Genomic DNA, 22,646 nt, shown 5'->3' on the forward strand with positions numbered 1-22,646 from the left:
AATGTCAAGTATTTAATCCGGTGTGCTAACGATTGACAACAATAGCGAAAGGGGGTAAATCGATTACATCGACCCCTAAAGGATGAAAGGCAAAGTCGAACTCGGTGGTACTTGGACTCAAAACGTAAAGTCGGACGAAATGCCACTAAGCACTTTGCCTCTGTACTTTTAGTGGAGGGGATTAGTCGAAAATACCGATTCCAGTACTTGTACTTTATTCAATCAACCCCGAAAGGATGTAAAGTGAAGCTAGCATCGGCGGGATTTGAATGCGGAACAATAAAAAGCCAAAACAAATGCTACAAGGAATTTTTTTTTGTACCGGCAAAAAGCGTGTTGCATAAGATGTGTGTGTGTGTGACGTCGAATGTATTGAATGTTCTTAGTGTACAAATAAATCTTTTTGAAACAAGCCTCAAACTAGGGATTGACCACAATTGCCTAAGACATTGGGGACATTATGATTGCAAAATAAAAACAAATTTACAAGTAAAAGGATGAGATTAATAAGTACAAACATTCATAGATATATAATAATAGTTTCCTTTATTTGCCACAAGGGGAACAGATGATGGGAACGTTACAAAGTACAAAAAAAATAAAAACTAGATTTACGCAGAATCAATTATGAAATAATATTTATGTAATTCTTTTGTTTGATAAGGAATTACTGATTTATGTAGTTTCGCATTCATACTAGCACGTGTTATAAACACTTTCGCTAATGTAAACATCTGCTACTAGTTAACTCAAGTACCCACTATACTAAACTCTTAAGAGAAATTGGCTTTACACACACACACAAAAAAGAAAATTGTTTCAAAGTGAAAATAATAGTACTTCAGAGTACAGTTTGTGAATTCTATTATCCAGGATAGGTTACAGAAGTGTTTAAATTTATAGTTGCATTAATTTGTGGTGATAAGATGCTTGGGAAGATTTTGTTTTTTCAAGTTTGAAAATAAAAATGATACAACAGTGTAAAATTGTTTTGTTGAATTTAAGAATCCCCCTCGCCGTTTTATTTTTTCAACGATAACTTTTGGTTTTTAATATATTTTAATTCAAATCATTATATATATATATATATATATATATTATATATATATATATATATATATATATATATATTATATATATATATACACATATATACACATATATATATGATTTTCAACTTAACCTACTGACTTGGAAATATTGTTTATCATGTTTTGTAAAATAAGCTATGGACAATAAACTTCTCTATGTCAGTCTGAGTAAATTGTAAAAGTCATGTGAGAATATTATCGAAACCATTAGTTAAGAAAATGCACCTTATTTCTTTTCCTTTTCCCGCTAATCTTAACTGACAACTGCAGTTTAGCGAGCGATGTTTGGCCTGTATGTTTTGCTGGCACTCTTTTTCAATTTATTACTCAATTGATTATTGATACTTCATGTGCGGGTGAATTTGCTTCTACTGCATACAGTAGTGCTGCATTCTTTTGTCAGTATGTTTGCGTGAGTGAGTGTTCAGTAATGAGTTTACTGCGCCCACCGTTGTAGAGGTTTGTGTACTCTGCTTACGTTGTATCAATCGTCATCTTTCCTCCTGCTGCCGTCACTGCAGCTACAAATGCATTTCTGCTCAGTCCGGGTCTGACTCTGGTGTCGCCCTCTCGCTGTGCGATATCGTTATTGTATACGGATTTAGTATCACCGCCTCATTCAGCCTCTTTAACTTTGTTTTTGTACTGGGACTTGTTTAATTTAGCCAAAGGTAAACAAATCGTCTAAGTGGCCAGCCTCGACAGCCGTTTTCTTTTTTTTTTTTTTTTTTTCCCACCAAGGGGAAACCACGGAAATCTAAAGGTATGCAACAACCATTCTTGGATGAGTCTCAAATGGTATTACTTCGGAAAGAATGAAAACATGTACTTTTGATCGGAGTTGTCTGAGTTACTCTTTCTTCATCTAACCCTCTGCCTCTTCGTATGTGTGTATTTATTTTGGAAACAAAAAGTCATTAATTCACTAACCTCAACATTTAGGGGTTTCCCATTTCTCAAACTGTAATATTTGCATACATTAGACGCACACCCACTGAATTTCGTGTTGATTCTCTTTTCTATTGTATTTATATAATGTAAACTTTTACTACTACATCACTGTTTTTATATATGTATATAATTTCACGAATTCTGGCGTACATTCCCTCTATCATAGCTCCTTTCTCAGTTTGTTTTCGAAAACCACCACTGTTCACAGTAACATTTTCGTCATAGTGATCGGATTTAAAATTTCTTGAACATTTAAAAAAAAAAATTGTTAAAAATACTACAGTTTCGTAAAGAATTTACTGAATTTTATCACAGAAGAGAAATCTTACCATCATTTTCAGAAAACAAGTTGTATGTCATGTAGGGGGTATTTCCGCCTACTGACGATTCCAATTGTGGGAAATCCCACATTTGGATTCTATTAATTGCAATTAATTGCTCGTGATGGTAATGGTGATTCAGTTGCTACTTTATTTTCTATTGTAGTCCTTAAGGTCTTCAAATTTCCACATTGTTATTTTTCCGGCATGTTTGTTTACTGCGTACAAGCAATTTATTAATGTCGTTTGTTGGTTTTCTGTCTATATTGTATAACCCCAAGAGAAGAAAGTGTTGTTGTTTTTTTATTCTTTGTATTGTTTCCTATTTTTTTATATACCACATATATACACCCATCATGACCCATTTAAACTACTATTTCGTCTCTGAAATGTATATTCTATTACAAATTATAACCAAAAAGCTTACATTTTGAAGATAGTCATTTCATTTATTTGTTTATATGTTCCCTTTCTTCATACCCTTGAATTTTATGATAGTGTAGAGCAGCACCGTGTGTATACCATTATATGGCAATAAACGATATCTAGATGTAATTTCTCAAACCACTAGCATTTCCAGCTTCATATATTTTTGTCACTTGATTCAACAATCACTATTCTTTGATTATAGCGATTATCGTATAGTAATAAACTCTAGGATAGGAGCTTATGAAGTTTTGTTGAGTTTGGTACTGGGTTTTAGAATTTTTTTTTTTTTTTTTTGAAGTTCTAAATGTTGACTAATATATTTTGATTAAATTTAATTCATGCTTAAAATAACTGAAAATTATTAGTTATTCTAGAAGATTATTTTTATTAGTAAATGCTAAAAGTTGAAAATAATAATTTTATGTTTTACTATAGAACAGGTGAATTTTACTCGTTGAATGTTGGTAGAAAATGCTCTTTCATAAGAGGCGATGGCCCACTATTAGAAAATAAATCTATGCTAAGATTTGATTACACTAGCTGTTTTTGATTAATTAATATAGAAGCACCTTCTCTGGCCACTTACTGACTGCTACACTTCACTGAACAGAGCATAATAATACTGTTTCTGAGAGGTAGCTATTGATCTTTTCTACAGAATCACTGGAAAGCGGGGAGGAGGAGGAAGTGTGAAGACATTTGTCTTCGTGATGATTAATGTCCTGATTAAAGAATTGGGTTATTTCGAAGAGGGTTCAGGAGTATTTTATGGGAATTTGTTTCTTTATATGTCAGGACCAATAATTATTCTCTCGTCATTTGCTTTGAATGCTAGCTACTTCTCTTTTCATAAGTTGTTCATTAATCACTTTGTTGCCTGACAGAAATTTTAGTAGTTACTCTTGAGATTTCCTTTCAGCAGCATTGTCTGATATTTTTCCATTTTATGTTTTTAACTGAATGATGAATCAGCTTCTATGAAACTTAATGTTTTTCAACAATTTTCTTTTATTTATTTGATGTAGGTTTAACTGAACTAGCTGTAATTGTTGATAATTTAATTATGATTTTTATTTCCATATAATGGTTTGTAAATATTTGAAATGAATATATATTCAGTTGTAAAGCTGAAAGGTTTTTATTTTGTTTCTTGTCATTACATTATTGCTTAAAAGATAGATTAATATTGGATACCTTTGAAAAGTAGGAACTTGCTCAAGAATATAAGAATATATACTTTCTAGAGAACTACTTTGATCAACATCCACTTTAATGATTCAGTGGTATGTTTCTGCTCCAATCAACACAACTTAAACTTACAGCTGCTAACTTAAATTGAGCATGTTCTCTTGTTCTTAAGGAAAAAAAAATGTAAGAAAATAAATGAAGCCATTTCTTTTTCTTAGACTTTTTTTTAAAGTTGCTTATTTATCCCACATAGGTGAGACAGGTGAATATTTCTTTGCAGTAATAAGTTGACTAAATTCTTGGGTATAGATTAGGAAAAAATCATTTGACTTGAATAATATTGGATGAAATACATTATTTTAGTTAGTTATGGCTAATCTTCATTAAGTAATTATTTGAAGAGACAATGTTTGAAACATTTGTTATAATTTGGATGATGTTATGAAAGATTTCTCTGATCTTTATTTGGCAATAACTAATCTGAAAGCAAGATAATATCTTGTTTATTAATTAGTATTATTTAAAATTGTTATATAATCATTCAGATTTTTGTTTTCTTTCCATTTGTTTCACATAAGAAAAAAAATTACCGGCCTTTATTTTCATGTAAACAAAAGCAAGAATTATTTTCTATACTAATTCATTTTTAGTGTTATACATGTTTCTAAATATAGCATTCTCTGTCTTGTTACTAATCTAGAATCAAACTATTGCAGATTACAAGTAATATTAGTATTAACATTTAATTTAGACAAACAAGTCTCCAATCAGTTGTAGCATCTGTTACTAAGACATGAAATTATGACTAGAGAAATTATAGGGAATTAAAACAATTAGATTAATAATAAGATAAATAGCTGATATCTACCCAATGAAGAACATGATTGCAATTATGTTTTGTGTTGAACTGATAAGTGATCATTGTGAAATGAGTTCATAACAAATAGCTTTCTTTTATTAATAGACATAGCTTTGATTAAAATCTTGTTTGGTGGCCTTGTTTACTATGTAAATAAGGGTGGTTGCTTCCAAAACATGTTTATTAGTGGCACATTAATAAAGGTTAATGACTTTTAGTTAATTGTTTGTTATTGCTCAATCCTCTGCTGTCTTTATTTTATTATAGTTTTTAAATTCTGACAACATTTAGTAGAAATTTTCAGAGCTGAGTGCTTTTGGAAACTCTCATGCAGATGATTTATTAACTTTATGGGAATTCCATGTTTTAAAAAAATGTTGTTTATAATTAATTTGTTAAACATTTTCCAGTATTAATGAGTGTAACTTTGCACTGTAACCCAACCCAACCCAAACTGTCCAGCTCATGCCAGCATGAGCAGTGGATGTTAAATGATGATAATGAGAATGTTAATATTGAATATTTGTTCAAACTGATATATTGGACAATCTCCTTTTAATAAATAATGTGCCTTGTCTTAAATTTCGGAGACTTGTGATATTCAATTTGAAATATAAAAGTGAAATATTTGAGGGCAATTAATTGATCAAGTCTTTATTAAATAAATATTTAATGGATACACATTGATATCTTTGTTTGAATCAGTAAGCTCAGTATTTTTCTTGGTAAACTGCTTACTTTTTTCACATCTATTTATTTATTTGCTTTCCCCTGTATTCATTATTCTTTCTGCTATTACTTTTAAAAAGATTTACTCAAGACTATTTTTGCAATCAAAAACTTGACCCTTATCTTTCAGAAATCCTTCTTTAGTAATATAAGATTTGATAGAATGCTTTACTATGTCTAATTTGGTACTTTACTGATCGTCGTTCAAATCTGCTGTAATTGATGATCCTTTTTTGCCCCTCTGAGAGCAATTGATAATAACCTTCAAAACTAGTCTAATAAAAGAAAAATCAATATTTGGTCTTAAAAGAGACCAAACCACACCTGATCAGGAGTGTTTAAAGTGTGTTTTAATTTTCTAGAATTTTGCAGTTTTAATTCCCATTCCATTTTCATGTGTTGTAATAACAAACCATATGAATTATTCATATTAGACAGTAAAACAAATGTTCAGGTATAAATAATATGTACTGATTCAATAATTTTTCCATAGAATATTTCTATCATCCTGATCAGTGGTATTCTAATCTAAATAGCCATAACCATTCTGTGTGTGTGAGCAGAATAGCCTGGTGGATGGGCTAGATGTTTTGTTTCAATTAGGTCGTTTTCTATATTATTGTATTTCACTTAACCGTTGAAAAATAGGCCTGCTCTTGATACCTATACCTCTGATCATCCAAGATTAAGCAGTTGACTATTTCACATTGCACATTACTTTCATAATGTATAACCAATTTCATACAATTCCTATTTGACTTAAGTATAAAAAATTAAAGTAATTGTATTTTATTTTTCCTAGATATTCATAAGCTCTATTTGTAGGAATTTGTAAAAGGTGAATATGAAATACTTAGAGCATCATAAATTGAATTAAAAACTAAAATTTCAGTTTTAAGCAAGTAATTATTCAACATTTTATGGAAGTTGTTTTGGCATTACATTATGGATTTAAAAGATAAAAGTGAATCACTGCCATAGATGTTGTGTTGTCTTTTAAATTTAATTTTTATCATCATTTACAGATTTGTTAGTTTCTTCTTTGTACTTACTTAAACTGCCTAAAGTAGCAATTAAATCTTTTATGGCAATGTCTGTAGAATGCTTCATTAACTACATCTATGATATTGGTCTTTTCTGAATTGACTGGGGCTCCCTAGCAACATAGTTTGGTTTAGATGCAGTTTTTGATTTGAGTTTAATAAGTGAATTTCTATAAGAATATTTTGTGTGATTTTAGAGTTGTAAAAGTAATATTGATTATTCAAAATTCAGATTTTGCTTTTGATATCATCATTGAGATAGTTATTTTGTATAGTTGTCTAGAGCAAAGGTATACTTGTGTTATGGCTGCCATTATGAAATAACTAATGTAGTGCAGTATAAAAAACAGTAGGTGGTTGGAGATTTGACATTTTAGCATAGTTACTAGAAAACATTTTCACTTCCTTGATTTAGATATAGAGATAAACTGGATCAATAGATATGGCTTTGTATCCCTTTTGGACAAACCACTCAAAACTACTTGCCTTAGTTTAACTGTAATATTGAACCAGACCAGAAAAAAGAGTTGTCCATCGTCTAATGCTGGCATTGTTTTGTCATTTATGAAAGGATTAATTATTAAATTTGTGAAGGTGTGTGACTTAGTGGTTAGGCTATTCAGCTCACAATTGTAAGGTTGTGTTTGATTCCTGGCAGTACATTGAGTCCTTAAGGAAGATACTTTATTTCATGTTGCTCCTGTCCACTCAGCTGGCAATAATGAGTTGTACCTGTAAGCCAAAGGGCCAGCTTTACTCTGTCATGCTGAATCTGTCAGAACTATGTTAAGTGTATGTGTGTTTGTGGAGTGCTCAGCCACTTGCATGGAAATTTCATGAGCAGGCTGCTCCATTGATCAGATCAACAGTAACTAATGGAGTTAAAAAAATGTTAATTATTAAACTTGCAAAATAGCTCTATTAAGTTCAATTCTTTAAAGCTCAGTCCGTCCACGTTAGATCCAAAAGATCTAATCCATATTTTAGGCAGTTATAGAAAAATGTTAAAATTTTGAAGAATTACAGTGGATAAAACTAAATTTCATTTAGCATGGCCTTGTGGTTAAGAAGTTCATTTCATAACTACATGGTTTCAAGTCTGTTCCTATTGCATGGCACTGTGCAGATGTCTTCAACTTTCACTTCAGACTGATTAATATCTTGTGAATGGCATTAACAGATGGTAACTAGGAGGTGCAGTGTGTGTATTTGCACATGCAAGTGTTGATTTTTATAGCATGCAGTATAAAAACTATGCCATCACCTATGCAACTGTCTTTCCAATCTACTGCAGACATATGCCTGGCCATTAAGCTGTTCATTATGCAACATACTCTGGGAAATAGTATCTTACTTGGAAACTAGTGATGGTTGGTGACAGGATGAACACCAAGCTGTAGAAAAGCTTCTTCAATAAGTGTGATTCATACCGGTATCAAAGTGTGGTTGTTGAAATGGTGTTTATCTGTCTGATGTTAGGTAATCTTGTAAATTTAAATATTTGCTCATGTTTTTAAATTAGCTGTTTAATGATTAGAATCTCTTATTGCCATCTATTAACATGAATTGGGAGTGGTTAGGTCAGCTGCAACAAGCAAACTGATTTATCTTAGGATACAGTACATAAACTAGTGTATAATATTGAATATTTATTACATAGAATTTAATATGAGATGTTTCTTGTTGTAAGACTCTAAAATTTCTTTCATGAATTAGTTATTGAACCTCTTACAATATTTCAAGTTTTCTCAGCTGAACCAGTAACTATTCTTCATTGAAAAGATCTTTTTGCATAAAAGCAACACTTATATACTATCTATTTATTGTTCTGGTATCTAGTCTGCTTGACCTCAACACTTTTTTTTTCCTTTTCTGTTGAAGTTTGATCTAGAAAACATTTTTTGAAGTGTAATAAACTCAAGACTTGCTACTTGCATTGCTTCTCACTTTAGGGTAAATTTGGATATCACTTAATACTGCAGATGTGTTGTTTTGTAAAAAGTTTTCCAGTTATAAAACCTTTATCATAATCATCTGAAATTGATAGTTGTAAGTAAGATGCTACCTTAAAATGTTCTTCATGGGAATTAAACTTGTACAATTAATGCCTGCAGAGAAAGATTATAAGGATATTCTGTTGATTTTTGTGATTAAATATAACTTCTTTTTACCTTACTAATTAATGAAATTATTATTTTCAGCGAACATGGGAGATATCAAGCAGTTTTTATATGCTTGGTGTGGTAAACAGAAGGTCACTCCTGTTTACGAATTCAACACTGGTGGACCGAAACATAAACCTCGGTTCAAATGTGAAGTAAGTAAAGCTTTAGATTTTTTTGTGCTTTATAAATCACTCAAATTGCAAAATAATTGTTCTTAATTATTATTTTTTTTAAATAAAAGTACCAACACGCCTATATTTTTCAACTCTTAGCATCTGTAGTAATTTATTTCTTTTCATTTTTACATGATTTCAAAGACATTATTCCTACACTTCAAATTTTATCTCTAAAGTGCACTCCTATAAATAAACAGTCAACATGTGTGAGATATTGAATGCTAAAAACTCCTTTAGTTTTCCTCCACAATGCTTGCTAAATGTTTAGTTCTGTCTTCCACCTTGATTTACATGATGATATGCTCTAACATCTGAAATATATCTTGTTCATAGAAAACAAGAATATCATACATACTGTCGTTAGGAAGGGCATCCAGCCATAGAAACACTGCCAGATCTGACTGGGCCTGACGAAGCCTTCCAGCTTCACAGACCTCAGTTGAACCGTCCAACCCATGCTAGCATGGAAAGCGGACGCTAAATGATGATGATGATGTCCCCATTTTATGGTTCACTCCAAGCCTGTCCCTTTTTTGACTTCTTACAAACACTCTTATTTTATAAGGCAATTTCTGAACAATAGCATTATTATAGTTATGTTTCTAGTTAATGACTCATTGTATTTCTAATGGCAAAAGTGTCAATAGAATTAGTGTCGAACCTGATGCAAAGCATTTATTTAGTCTGTAAATTTGCACTTTTTTTTTTACCTCTTTTGCCAGTGTTTATATTCTAGGCAGATAATAGAATTAATGAAAGATACACACATGCTTAAATAATTGCATGCATTTATATTTGTCCAGTGAACTTCTGTGCAGTTTCCTTCTGCTGAATTCCACTTGTCTATTATTAGCATTCAACCTGACGTTATGGTAGAAAACATTTGCCTCAAGTACTGCACTGGGATTGAACCTGGGGCCTTGAAGTAAGCCTTTTAACCACACAATGTTTTTCATTGGGTGCCATTTTTGTCTCTTTAGATCTTTTACTTCCTTTCTTAGAACTGACATCTGGTAACCAACTACAACAATTCAACTTAGCAATAAGTATTCAATATAAACATAAACTATACTAATTTTACTGAGCTGTAGATACAAGCATGGCTTGTAGGGTTAAAAAGTTTGCTTTGTAAACTACAAAGTGCAAGGTTGATCCCATTGTAAATACACCTCTGGCATTTGTCTTCTACCATTTTCTTGGGTTGACCAATAACTTGTGAGTGGAATTTGATTAGTGGAAATTGAGCAGATGTACATGGTTTGTGAGTGAGTATCTACGAGCAAAAGATATAAGCATTGGCAAGAGACACTCCTTTGTCTCTTGCACTATCAGAAATGCAATCAACCAGTAACTGACCTATTGCAACTCTGAAGTTTAGGATGCTGTTCAACTTCAATGTAAAACCATCTCACATCTCTGGTGCTTGATGGTTTCATGTGGGTGTATTTTCTACCTTGCTTTCTTGACTTAATAAATGAAGCATTTTTCTACACCCGTTTGGTTTTGACAGATGTATGAATTTGGATATTGGCATGAATTATTGAATGTGTTATTTCTTACAAAGTTTTATAACATAGCTGTTGTTTTAGGTATATACATTTCTGTTTAAAATCTCATTTTAATTTTTCTATTTATTAACGTAGGCTGAAATCATAAAACAAGTGCTGGAATACTGACTGCTTGTTCATGGAATCATTCAGATTTTGTTACTGTTCTCATTATGTTGTATGCTTAAGCATAGTACTATTTTCTTGTGTACTTTGCTGAAAAATACGTCTGAATCCACTCTAATTTGTAAAACTAACTTTTTTAATGGAAGTGTTCTGTGAAATACTTAACATAGGCACATGTGGCTGTGTGGTAAGAAGCTTGCTTCCCAACCACATCATTCTGGGTTCAGTCCCACTGTGTGGAACCTTGGGCAAGTGTCTTCTATAGCCTCAGGCCAACCACATTCTTGTGAGTGGATTTGTTAGACAAACTGAAAGAAGCCCATCGTATGTGTGTATCCTGTGTTTGTCCCCATAACTTAGTACTGGGATCAATTCATTTAACTAAAAATTCTTCAGGGTGGTACCTCAGCATGGCCTCAGTCTCATGGATAAACTCTAAAATGGTTATAAATGAGGTAATTTACAAGACTTTTTGCATTGGTTAAAACTGTTTATAAATCAATTGTCCAAGAATATCACAAACTATCTCTTCAATATTTAGTATAAATAGCTAACAAATATAAAGGGCAATAATTTGATCTTATAGATCTATATATGTTGTTATTATTGTAACTACTTTCCTACTAGAAACAAATTTAAATGATTATGCTATGTAATTTTTCTCTGTTAAACACAAGTATCCAAGGAATCTAGCAGTGACGTGTATTGGCAAAAACCAATTTTAAGTGTCATGGGAAGTGAATTCTAACCATTCTTCTGCGTCAGAATTTTCTCTTTACATCTCATTAATGTTTCATCTGTTTGTATAATCCAGTCTTATATAAAGTTCTTTAACACATCTCTGAAAAACCTTAACCTCCTTTATCTGCAAACTCTTATAGACTTCATTCTAAAAAAAAGAAGTTTTTTTTTTTTTTGTTTTATTTCAAACTTTGATGTTAAAAAGTATTCATGATATAATTTTTATTTTCAATATTACTGAATGATTCAGCTTTTGATCAATTTTTTTTTTTAATGGTCTGTTGACATTAAACATTATTACATGGAGTTAAGGTGGTAAGCTGGCAAAATGCTTAGCATCGTTTCATCCATCTATTCTGAATTCTAATTTCACTGGGGTTGACTAGCCTTTCATCCTTTCACGGTTGATAAAATAAGTACCAGTTGAGCACTAGAGTTGGTGTAATTGACTTAGCCCCACCTCTGAAATTGCTAGCCTTGTGCCAAAGTTTGAAACCAATATTACTTGAGCGTGTTTGAAATTTTTTATGAGTTTGTGTTGGAATTAGAGTGTATTTGTGGTGAGCTGTGTTCTTGATGTTATAATCATTTATATATTAGTTTCATGGATTTCTTGTTGTTGTCAAATTGTACTTGTTAGTGTATTTTTATATAATTAGTTTTACATGGTTCTGCTTTTGTTTCTTACAAGTATCTTTCTGTAACTTTAAAGCTCTGAAAACCAAAGTTTTTAGAAGCAGTTTTCTTATACTGTTTTCATATGATGTAAATGAGATGGAAGGAGAAGGTGAAACATTGATTTTTATCATGAAGTAACCTCAGAAGACTTACTAGATCCTAGCTTATGATGTAGGGCAGGAACACACACATACACATACTCTCCCTCCCGCTCTCTCATACATAATGTTATTGGCTGAAAAGAGCAGGTGACCAAATATATAAATTTCTTTGGAGCTCTTTTAAATTGATATTAAATAAAACTCTATCAATAGTATAGATGCACCAGGAATTTAGCTTGTGCATAGATATTAATTCTGGTTGCTTTCATGCCATATTTTACTGTTGCCAGTGGATTTGTTAGATCTAAAGCTAAATTTAGTAGTTATTGAAAAGCAAGTTTGTGTCTAAATAAAGTATCTGGTTTTATAACCCATGACATAAATTCTTCGAATAAGTAGTTTAATTGTATAAAATTAGTGAGATTGAACGTTTTACCATTCTTTCGCATATCAGCATCCCACATATTATAGAATTGATGCATTCCTGAAAATCTTACATTCATGTGATATGGAAGTCAATGGAAAAGGGTTTGCATTACAGAATTCTTTGACGCAAAAAGATTTTCAGGAACACGTACCTTCCATAATGTGAAGGATCCTTGTTTGTTTACTCATATATGAATGTAAAGTTAGGTAAATCAGGAATAGTAAAAACTTTAGACTGTGAAAGATAGTTGTATAGATACACAAACATGGCCATGTGGTTAAGCAGTTCTTTTTGCAACCACGTGGATACGGTTTAGTCCCACTATATTGCACATTGGACATAGGCAAGTGTCTATTACCATAGCCCTAGGCCAGTTCTTTGTGAGTTAATTGGTACAAGGAAACTAGTTAGTCCATTGTCTTTGTATGTGTGTGTGAAAATGCATGAGTGTTGATATTTTGCTTGTTGTTATATGAATAAAGTGATGACTTGTCTCTCTGTATTTGTGGAATAGGGGAAAATCTTTTACTTGAAAAAGAAATTGGTTGGCAACTAGAGAAACTGGCTATTAAAAGTCTTTGAATTCTTGTCCAAGCCATACAAGCATAGAAAAATGGATGTTAACAAATGAATGAACATAATGCATACATCTCATCCGAATTTTGTATCTACTTTTGTGTGTGTTGTGTGTTTGTCATACACCACACTGGTTTGTCTACACCTACCATATTATGACTTCTTAAGATTTTTTTGCATGTTAGAGGGAAAAGAGGTCAGTCCTGCTGTATTTCTTGGAAGAAACAAACACTGACTGGTAGCTTTTCCAGCCTTCTTGGAGTACTGCATAGCTGATTCTGTTAGAGTAAGAGAGAAAAAAAAAAAGTCCTAGTACATGGGTTGGATGCTAAAAGGAATATTTGAACTTACAATGTACAATCTGGAACAATATTACTGCAACGTTTTTGCTGAATTCGCTTATGATTCTTCCAATCAACTGCTTTGTGTGTTTGTGTATTTAGTCAGTCTAATTATCTGTGAAATTGGTTGTTACAAAAATATGTTTTGTAGGGAGAATAAGGCAAGTGAAAAATGTTCAGCAAACCATTATCTCTCTTGACAACAAAGTGTTATTACCAGGGCTGTGGAGTCAAAACAAAAAACTTCGACTCTGACTCCTCTACTATTGGCACCTCCGACTACTCTTTATGTAATTGATTGGGTTTACATATCCCTTAAAGCATATGCATTCACTTGTACTTTGAGTATGCCTATATGTTATAACTGGTTTATATTAAAGAATAAAGATATTGTGAGTCGGAATTGATATAGTTTTACCGATTCCGTCTCCAGTTATTCCTTAATTGTTTCTGACTCCAACTCCACGGGCCTGGTTATTACATGAAACTTCAGTTAGCCAATCAGATAGATTTTTCTGTATAGAGAGATTTTATCCAGGTTGATTCATCTTAACTGATAATGTCTTTCAAAATTCTTTTCCACTCATATTCATTTACATATGACATTGTACTCTTTTGTAATGAAATTTTCACTCAGACTGTTTGTAAACTTTTAAGTTTTCATGGCTGAAGAAAAATTAGTTTAATTCTAAGTTTAGTTTACATATATTTCCATTGTTTATTCTCTATCAACAGTAGGGGAACTGAATCGATATGCCACAGTTATAAAATCATTGATACTCAAAGCTTGCCCTTATCATTTTTGTGTGTATGGGTGCCTTAGGTAAAAACACATTTATCAAAGCTTGTGCTGTTGTTTAGCCTCAGTTGAGCACTGGTAGAGTAAACCTACGATCAAAAAGTGTTTCAGTTGTTGTTCTCCCTCCCCACCTCTCTTTCTCTCATTGAAAGCATATCTACTACTACAAATGTCTGCTTGCTAATACCTTCAGTGCCTGCTTAGAGCAGCAGTGTACAGCCTATGGGTTGCATTATTCTGAAAGAGTTGTGGAGATAAAAATCTTTCATTTTTGTAATTTTTGATAAAACATAAAATGTTCTGGAGAAAAATACTTTTTGCTGCAAAGACTGAAGAATTTTTCTGTGAAGAAAATTATGAAATGCTAATGTGTGTCTGTTGTATATGTATACTGTATATAACTTAGGTGTTTAGAAAACAGTTGCAATTGATGTTGATTTGCTTAAATGGGTTGCAGTGGTGCGGCTTGTATGTTAGAGGTTGGTTCACTGTAAAAATATATAATTGTAGGCATCAACAGTTTATTCTTGTAATTGGCAGATTTTGTCATCCTCTTTTGGTAATGGCTTCTTGGTATTTTGAGCATTCTTCTATTTTGAACATCTGTAGTAAATGATTGTATGTTAATAACAAAGTGCCTTTGTCTTTAAGTGAAGAAACACTGAAAAAGTACTAAAATAGGGGAGTTGTAATTGATTGTAGCATAGTTGAAATTAAATTCCAATTCATAAGTCCTCTGACCCCAACTATTCATAGTGTAGATATTTTGAGATTAGAAAAAAGCACTCTGCATACTGTTTCACAGATATATCAAATTTTAGACGTCTTATGTTAAGTTGGCTTTTCAGGAATATTTTACAGATAAGTCTGCTTTTGAATGCAACAGAAAATTTTCTTCCGGGAAAATATACTGCAAATTCTTTGTCTATTGTTACAAGAACTAGGGGTTTATGGACAGAATTCCTGCATAAACCTTTTTTTTTTTCTTCGTAATTTCTGACATTAAAATTCAAGTGTATCTAACTTATTAGATACATATTATTGTTGTTTTTAACATGCACTTTTCTATGCTTGCATTGGTTGGGTGGAATTTGTTGAGGTAGATTTTCTACTGCCAGATGCCCATCTTGTCACCAACCTTCACCTGTTCCGAAGTGAGGTGATATTTCCTCATGACCACATATTTTTATGTAAGATTGGAAATGAATGACACCACTTTCGTAAGAAGTGAAGGCAAGGCTGGGACATATAGGCACACACACACACACACACACACACACTCTCTCATGTGTGATGTGTTTCTTTCAGTTTCTGTCTACCAAATGCATTCACAAGGCTTTCATCAGTTCAGGGCTACAATAGAAGACACCTGTCCGAGGTTCTACACAGTGGTATGAAACTTTAACCTTTTGGTTGGTTTAGCAACTAAACAGTTATGCCTGCACCTCAAAGTTAAGCAAATAGAAACAGTTGTGAATGTGTTCTTCATCATTAATTTTGTTGTTTTTCAATTTTTTTTTTTTCATTTTTTTTTCTATACTTGCATTAAATTAGCTTACACTTGTCACTGTCATTTTTCATCTGGCAAACCAACAACAAAGTCATCAAGTGATGGATGGTGTGTCTTATCATTTATCATTTCTTTCTACTCCTTGCTGATGTCATAGATTCAATAGTTCAACAGGATTTAACAGGTCAGAGGATCACATCTTGTTTCAGTTCTGGCTTAGTTTCTATGGTTGGATGCTCATCTAACACAGCATACATTCTTTTCATGGCACTAGCATTATAGAGGTTGTCTTGCCCACAACAAAACTAAAGGTATCCCTTAAAACTTTGTGTTGTTTTTGCTTCATTTACCAACCACTTTATAGAGTGCTTTTTTTTTTCATGCACTAATAGTCGTGAAATCACCTTGTAACTCTGAGGGTGAAAGTGCATTAATAGACAGTGATGATATTTGGTGAGGTGCTGTTAGAAGTTACAGTATGATGGAAGGAATGGATTTGTTGTTGTGAGGAGGTGGTGGTTGTGGAGAGAGTTGCGGGGTGGGGGTGGGGGCTGAGGAGAGCACAGAGAGAATGGTGAGTGAAGTTTGCAAGACTGAAATACCACCCCTCTGCATTTGAGCATCATGATTTAGAAGACTAGAGAAAGAAGGGTAGCAGGGTATGTATAGGTTGGGTGGCATGGTATTATGTGTAGAGGAAGAGATGAAGAAATTGAGGATATAAGGTATAGAAAGAGCTGAGGATGCAGTAAGTACACATAGAATATTTTCATGGCAATTATGAGTGGCTTAGTATGATTAGTAGAATGTGTGTATACATATACACAGAATTTTGCATGTTACTTTAATTAAATAGCACCCTTTCTGTTATCACTCACTTAACAGCATGGACTGAGTCCATTTTATTGTGCATTGCACCAAAGAGGTGGTTTTTCAGGTCTAAAGAAGCTCCTCAACTATCATTCTTGAATTTAATATTTTATAAAGATATCAACACATATGTTGAATCACTGTTTTAAACTCAAATTCAACCACAATGCAATCTCACTTGCATGTAAAACCTTGAGAAACTGACCATTTTTAGAATTTACTTGTTATATTGATATAAAAATATAGTCTGTAACTTAGAGCAAACTCATTGAATCATTTACAGCGTTAGGTGTGGTTCAACATAAAAATTGTCTCCATTATGTAGGCAGAGAGGTTGGAGTTGCAAATATTCTTGGGCAGTCTTTTTAGCACTGAATAGGAGATATTTAGGGTTTGAAAAGTTACAAAAGAAGTTCTCATGTTTGGTGCTGAGAAGGGGTGGCTATGCTATCCTCCAACATATACTACAATATGTAATCCAAAGTAAATGGATAAAATATTCTAAAGTTTACTTCCTTTTACATGTATGTGTAGGACCACTCATGGCTTTCTGGTTAACTTTGCAACCACATGGTTTCAGGTTCAGTCTCACTGCATGGCATCATGGGCCAATGTCTTCTACTGAGCCCCCTAGTGTACCAGTGCCTTGTGACTGAATTCAGTAAATGGAAAATGTTTAGAATCCTGTTCTGTGTATGTGCATGCATGCATGCATCTTTGTTTGTTGCTCTCTACTTGACAACTGATATTAGTTTGTTCACGTCTGTGTAACTTAGTGGTTCATGAAAAAGAGAAACTGATAGAGTATCAGGCAAAAATAAGCACCAGGGGTTGATTTGGTTAACTAAACTCAGGTTAGTGCCCCAACATGTCTATAGTCCAATGACTGTAAAAGAGAGAGAGAATGTGTGTGTGTGTTTTAATAAAAATTGCTTATCTTGTCTTCATCTTCCATCCATTCCATCAATATTTCTCAGATATTCTTTCAGAGTTGCCATTTTTAAAGTACAATTCTTAGACTTGTGGGCAGTGCTACATACATGAAATATAAATAGAAATATGATTAGCATAGTTTTATCTTTCAGAAGTCAATAACCATTTAACCATTTGTACAACTTGCTCTCTGACCTGTTGCTGATATAACATAGTTGCAAACTGGCAGCAACAGTTTGAGTTATGATTTACAATTTGTAAACTGATTCCTGATCACAATTGGGTTTTGCTGTTCTACTTCCTACTTCAAGTTCTTTACCTTTTAGTCTGAATCCAGAACATTACTTTGTGTATAATTACTGTAATAAAATAGATAATGTTCCTAGCTTGCTCATCCGATATCCTTTATTGTTAACTTGTGTTCCCTAGATAATTTTAAACAATTTGATACTTTCCCATAATTTCAATGTGAGTGTAAAAAATGTAAAAATTTGGGTTAAAAATTGAAATAATATTTTATTTCCTTTCATTTTAGATTCGGGTTGATAGTTTCGACTACATTGGTGTTGGTAATTCAACAAACAAAAAAGATTCCCAAGCAAATGCTGCTAGGGATTTTGTCCAGTTCTTAGTTCGGCAGGGACAGGTCCAACAATCAGAAGTGCCTACTGTAAGTACATATCTGGTCTTCAGTCTTTTAGAAAACTTTAAAAAAAGTTGTTTTTTAATTAACAATATTTGCATCTTAGATATGTCAAGTTTACATTAATATTCTATTATTGTTAGCATTCTTAGAGATGTAGTGTATCTTCACAATTCATTAGGTTGTTTACTATATATATAATGTCCATCTTCCATGCAAGCATGAATAGGACTGTTGACAGGAGCTGGCCAGGTAGATGACTACCTTAGGCTACTGTGTCTGTTTTGCAGAGTTTTTGTTGCTGGATGCCCTTCCTAACACCAACCACTCTACTGAGTGGACCGAGTGTTTTTATGTGGCACCAATGTGTTTATATATAATAATAAATTAATGTTGATTAACATTTAAGAATTTTCACTGCAAGATCTTCATGTCAACTTCAGAATAGCTTTTAAATAGTTCTGTTTCGCCTGGCACCAGTGCAGGTGGCACGTAAAAAGCACCCACTACACTCATGGAGTGGTTGGCGTTAGGAAGGGCATCCAGCTGTAGAAACATTGCCAGATGAGACCGGAGCCTGGTGCAGCCTTCTGGCTTCCCAGATCCCCGGTCGAACCGTCCAACCTATGCTAGCATGGAGAACGGACGTTAAACGATGATGATGATGATAATATATGAAGAAGCTGTTGACAGAAATATAATATGCATTGCTATTTTGTATTTCACCTCTTCAAAATTGCTATTGTATGATAAATTAATAACTATGTGCATTATTAATGATATAAACTAGAAGACATTTAAAAATAAAATTTTAGCTAAGACCATGAATCACAAATAATATGTAATGGTAAAGTACAATTTTATCAATTCCCTTTTGTATTCTTTTATCTTTCAGTTAACTGTTGGCATGGGTGCTGGGACAGCAGAAACTGTGTCTGGAAATGACACACCTGCAGATGATATGACTGATTCTGGAATATCTTCTGGTGGCTGTAAGTTAATTCTTTCTATACATTTCGATTTTAGAAAAAAACAGTTTGTTAATGAAGAATTTACTTTAAACAAATATCTTCTTTCTTGATAGCTTTCCCTGGATTAGACGCTAACAGAGACATTCCTGCTTATCAAAGGGGCCCACCAATGAGTTATTTGGACCGACTTGCAGAAAAAAGGAAATTGGAAGAAGTAATTATTTTTTTATCATTTTTCTTGATTTTTGCTGTCAGTGTCTACATTAATTTACCATATTTAGTTGAAGTATTGAGTGTGAAGTGGTGGTGGTGGACTTGTTTCATAATTGTTCTCTGTTAAGTTTAGGGCAAGTGGAAACATTTTTTTTAGTTAAGAAGTTTAAATTTGCGACTACATAGTGCCAGGTTCAATCCCTTATGCTGTATCTTGTACAAATGCCTTCTACCATAGCCTTGGGCTGATCAATCCTTGTGAGTGAAATTTGGTAGATGGAAACTGGAAATAAATCTGAAGGATAAATCATGCTAGTACCACTGTCTGACCCTTGGGCGTCTTTAGCAGGTTTGATTGTTTTAAGAATTCAGCACAGTCAGCATTGGTAGCCCTAAAAAAGCTTAGGGTTTTATCCTACCTTCTCTGACCAAACCTACAAAAAACAAAAACAAAAAAAAAGATGCAAATGTTGTGTGAGCTTTGTTTCCTTTTGTATTTGAATAAAATGGAAGACAAAGATCATATTCATATCAATATAATTTGAAAGTAGCTTTTAATGTGGTTATTTATTATAACTAATAGAAAATATTTCCATGTACAAGAACTTCCAATAATGTTTGGCAAAGAAGAATGGATCATTGATAGATAACTATTTCATTTTATAGTAGTCCTGTAGCAATGAAGCAAGAACTAAATGTTTTGATATCTATTACCATATTTGTTTAAATACACTTTTGCTTCAGTTAACTCTTAGCTCTTAGTAAAAATTAAATAATTTTGCCATTATTAAAATGGGTTTTTTGTAACTTAGATTTTAACAGAATGTTTTAATTTAGATCATTTTAACCTTTTTGATACTAACCCATCTGAGATTGCCCTCTGGTTCTACATGATGCAAACTCCATGTTTAAAGTGATCTAAATTAAAAACTTTCATCAAAATGGACTGTTAATTTATGTTCCAAATACCAGCATAATAATGATAGTTATTTTTCTGTTCTCCATTAGTTTCAAAATTGAAACAAAAGCAGTGTAACAGAAATATGGAAATGAAAGGGATAGTTTGTATCATAAAACTATAGATGATTTTTGATGGGTTGGTATGAAAAGGCTTTAAAAGCCTTTTATAAAAATTAGAATTATGATGATGATAATGTTATTTTAGAGATGTCAGAAACTAAATATTTAGAAGGTTATATACTGACCTGACGCTAGTTGCACAAGCTGGTACTGGTTGTTATTTAGAACTAGATTAACCCTGATCAAAGCCTTTCTAAGTTTGAATATCACTTTTTTTCCCTCTGCTCAAACATATTAACTATAGAACAATGTTGTCTAATATGTCCTTCCTGTTTTTTAAGACAGTAAAGTGAGATCGAGCAAGTTGAGCAACCATGTAAAGAATCTTTTTTTTTTTTTATTCGCTCTTAATGATATTAAGCTTAGATCGTTGATATTTGGAATATCTTTTTCTAAAGATGGGCACATTGCAGTTAGCTGGAATCTGTGATGGAACTAATAGATCTTTTTGCATAGAATATAGCACAAGTGAACTCGATCTCAGTTTTCGGTGACATGACACTGCTAATAATAAACCTAATTTACTTATGTTAGATATAATTTGGCTATTAGATTTCTCATTACTATTCTGATTTTATTTCTTCAGTCAGAAGATCTTGACTTGAATGCGAGTATTCACGGCAACTGGACACTGGAAAATGCTAAAAGCAGACTCCATCAATTTCTGCAGCAAAATAAAATACAAGCTGATTATAAATATTCTATGATAGGTCCAGATCATAATCGGTAAGTTAAAATGTTGGGTATTGTTTCCTTGTGTTGAATCTCTATTGACTCCTGAAAATTTTATTACTTTTTCATGAAATTTTGGGTTTTAAAGTTCAAAATTCTTAAACAGATTTTATTTCATGTGTAAACTACAAACTTAGTATAACTTTTTCAACATTGGAATATATTTACGTATATTATATAGTAGTTACAAGTCATTCACTAGTATGAGTAAACAGTAAATTTAATGCTTATTTATAATAGCAGTAATTTAGTTAATTATAGTAGTTAGTCTTATATTTTTTCCATCTGATGAAAATGTAAAACAAAACAGTTGTACTTTTTTCATGTGTTCTCAATTATATATATACTTTTAAAAATTATTAACTTTGTTTTAATTTTCTCTCTTATAATCACCATTAGCAAATGTTAAGAAATACTAAAATAAACATAGTTTACCATCGCTACAAAATTTGCTCTAATTATGCAACTCTAATTTCTGGTTTGACTTAGAATTACATTCGTATTATTTTATTTTTAAGTTCCCATATCTCGTTTAAAATTATTGAGGAATACTATCTTTTGCCAATAATTACTTTCTTGTCAAGATTTAAGACCAACTTTGTCAAAAAATTCTTTATATCTGCTATCTGTTGGTTTGTAGTCTATACTAGATTAATATTTAGTGTTTATTTTGTAATTAGTTAATTGGATTATTACATGATTTTTAATAGAAATAATTGTAAGATATTCCTCTGATCATTCTTTGGAATTTTTATTGGTGGGGATTTCTTGTAATGGAACTTTTTTTTATATTTAAATAAAGTATTTTCTGTTAAATGCTTTCAATAAAGTTTGTTTCAGGAAACAATATTTATCTACAATGCTTGGGTCTGCTAAAAGAAAATGCATTATCTGCATGAAATATTTGTGAATGTTTGTGTCATTTTGTGTGTTAAGATTATTTAAATTAAAAAAAAGTTTATGCTCGGTAAGATAATGTCTTAAGGTACTGGTAATTCTCTAGTTAACTATTTGACTTGTAATTTTAATCAGATTATTTAGATATAGTTACTGAAAAACACTATATTTCATTTAGAAATTTTATTCTTGGCTTTTTTTTTTTAACTCAATAGCAACTTAATACTTCTGGTGCAATTGACTTGCTGTTGATGTTTGTTTAATCTGTTTATTATATATTTTGTAACAAATTATATTTGTAGTTTTAAAAAGTAAGGCCTAAAACTTAGTTTCTAAAAATAGTGATTAAATTATAATAATTGAATGAATTTAAAAAGAAAAATCTTTTGATCAAGGATTCTTTATTTGAAAGATTGAAAGTTCAGTTTTTTAAAACAATTTTTCAAAGCTTAGACTAATTAAAGTTTTCTTTTTTAATTGCTTAAATTTGCAAAATATTTCACCATTAGT

The 22,646-nt window shown here is 32.1% G+C and overlaps 1 protein-coding gene across 3 annotated transcripts in view; it reads left to right on the plus strand.

Annotated features, from left to right (window-relative positions):
• Window positions 1-22,646, plus strand: part of LOC115214435 (ATP-dependent RNA helicase A) — a 57,539-nt gene that overhangs the window by 1,897 nt on the left and 32,996 nt on the right. The window contains exons 1-6 of one of the 3 annotated variants that reach the window (XM_029783640.2): window positions 1,523-1,854; window positions 8,812-8,927; window positions 18,136-18,270; window positions 19,139-19,235; window positions 19,328-19,428; window positions 21,094-21,233. In XM_029783640.2, coding sequence (XP_029639500.1) covers window positions 8,817-8,927; window positions 18,136-18,270; window positions 19,139-19,235; window positions 19,328-19,428; window positions 21,094-21,233 — 584 coding nt within the window. In that variant the 5' untranslated portion in view covers window positions 1,523-1,854; window positions 8,812-8,816. Of the gene's footprint in view, window positions 1-1,522; window positions 1,855-8,811; window positions 8,928-9,869; window positions 9,877-18,135; window positions 18,271-19,138; window positions 19,236-19,327; window positions 19,429-21,093; window positions 21,234-22,646 lie in introns of those variants that run through there. The other 2 variants (XM_029783634.2, XM_036506269.1) reach the window with 2 other exon arrangements.

Source organism: Octopus sinensis, linkage group LG1 (assembly GCF_006345805.1).
Source record: "Octopus sinensis linkage group LG1, ASM634580v1, whole genome shotgun sequence".
Classification (NCBI taxonomy): domain Eukaryota; kingdom Metazoa; phylum Mollusca; class Cephalopoda; order Octopoda; family Octopodidae; genus Octopus; species Octopus sinensis.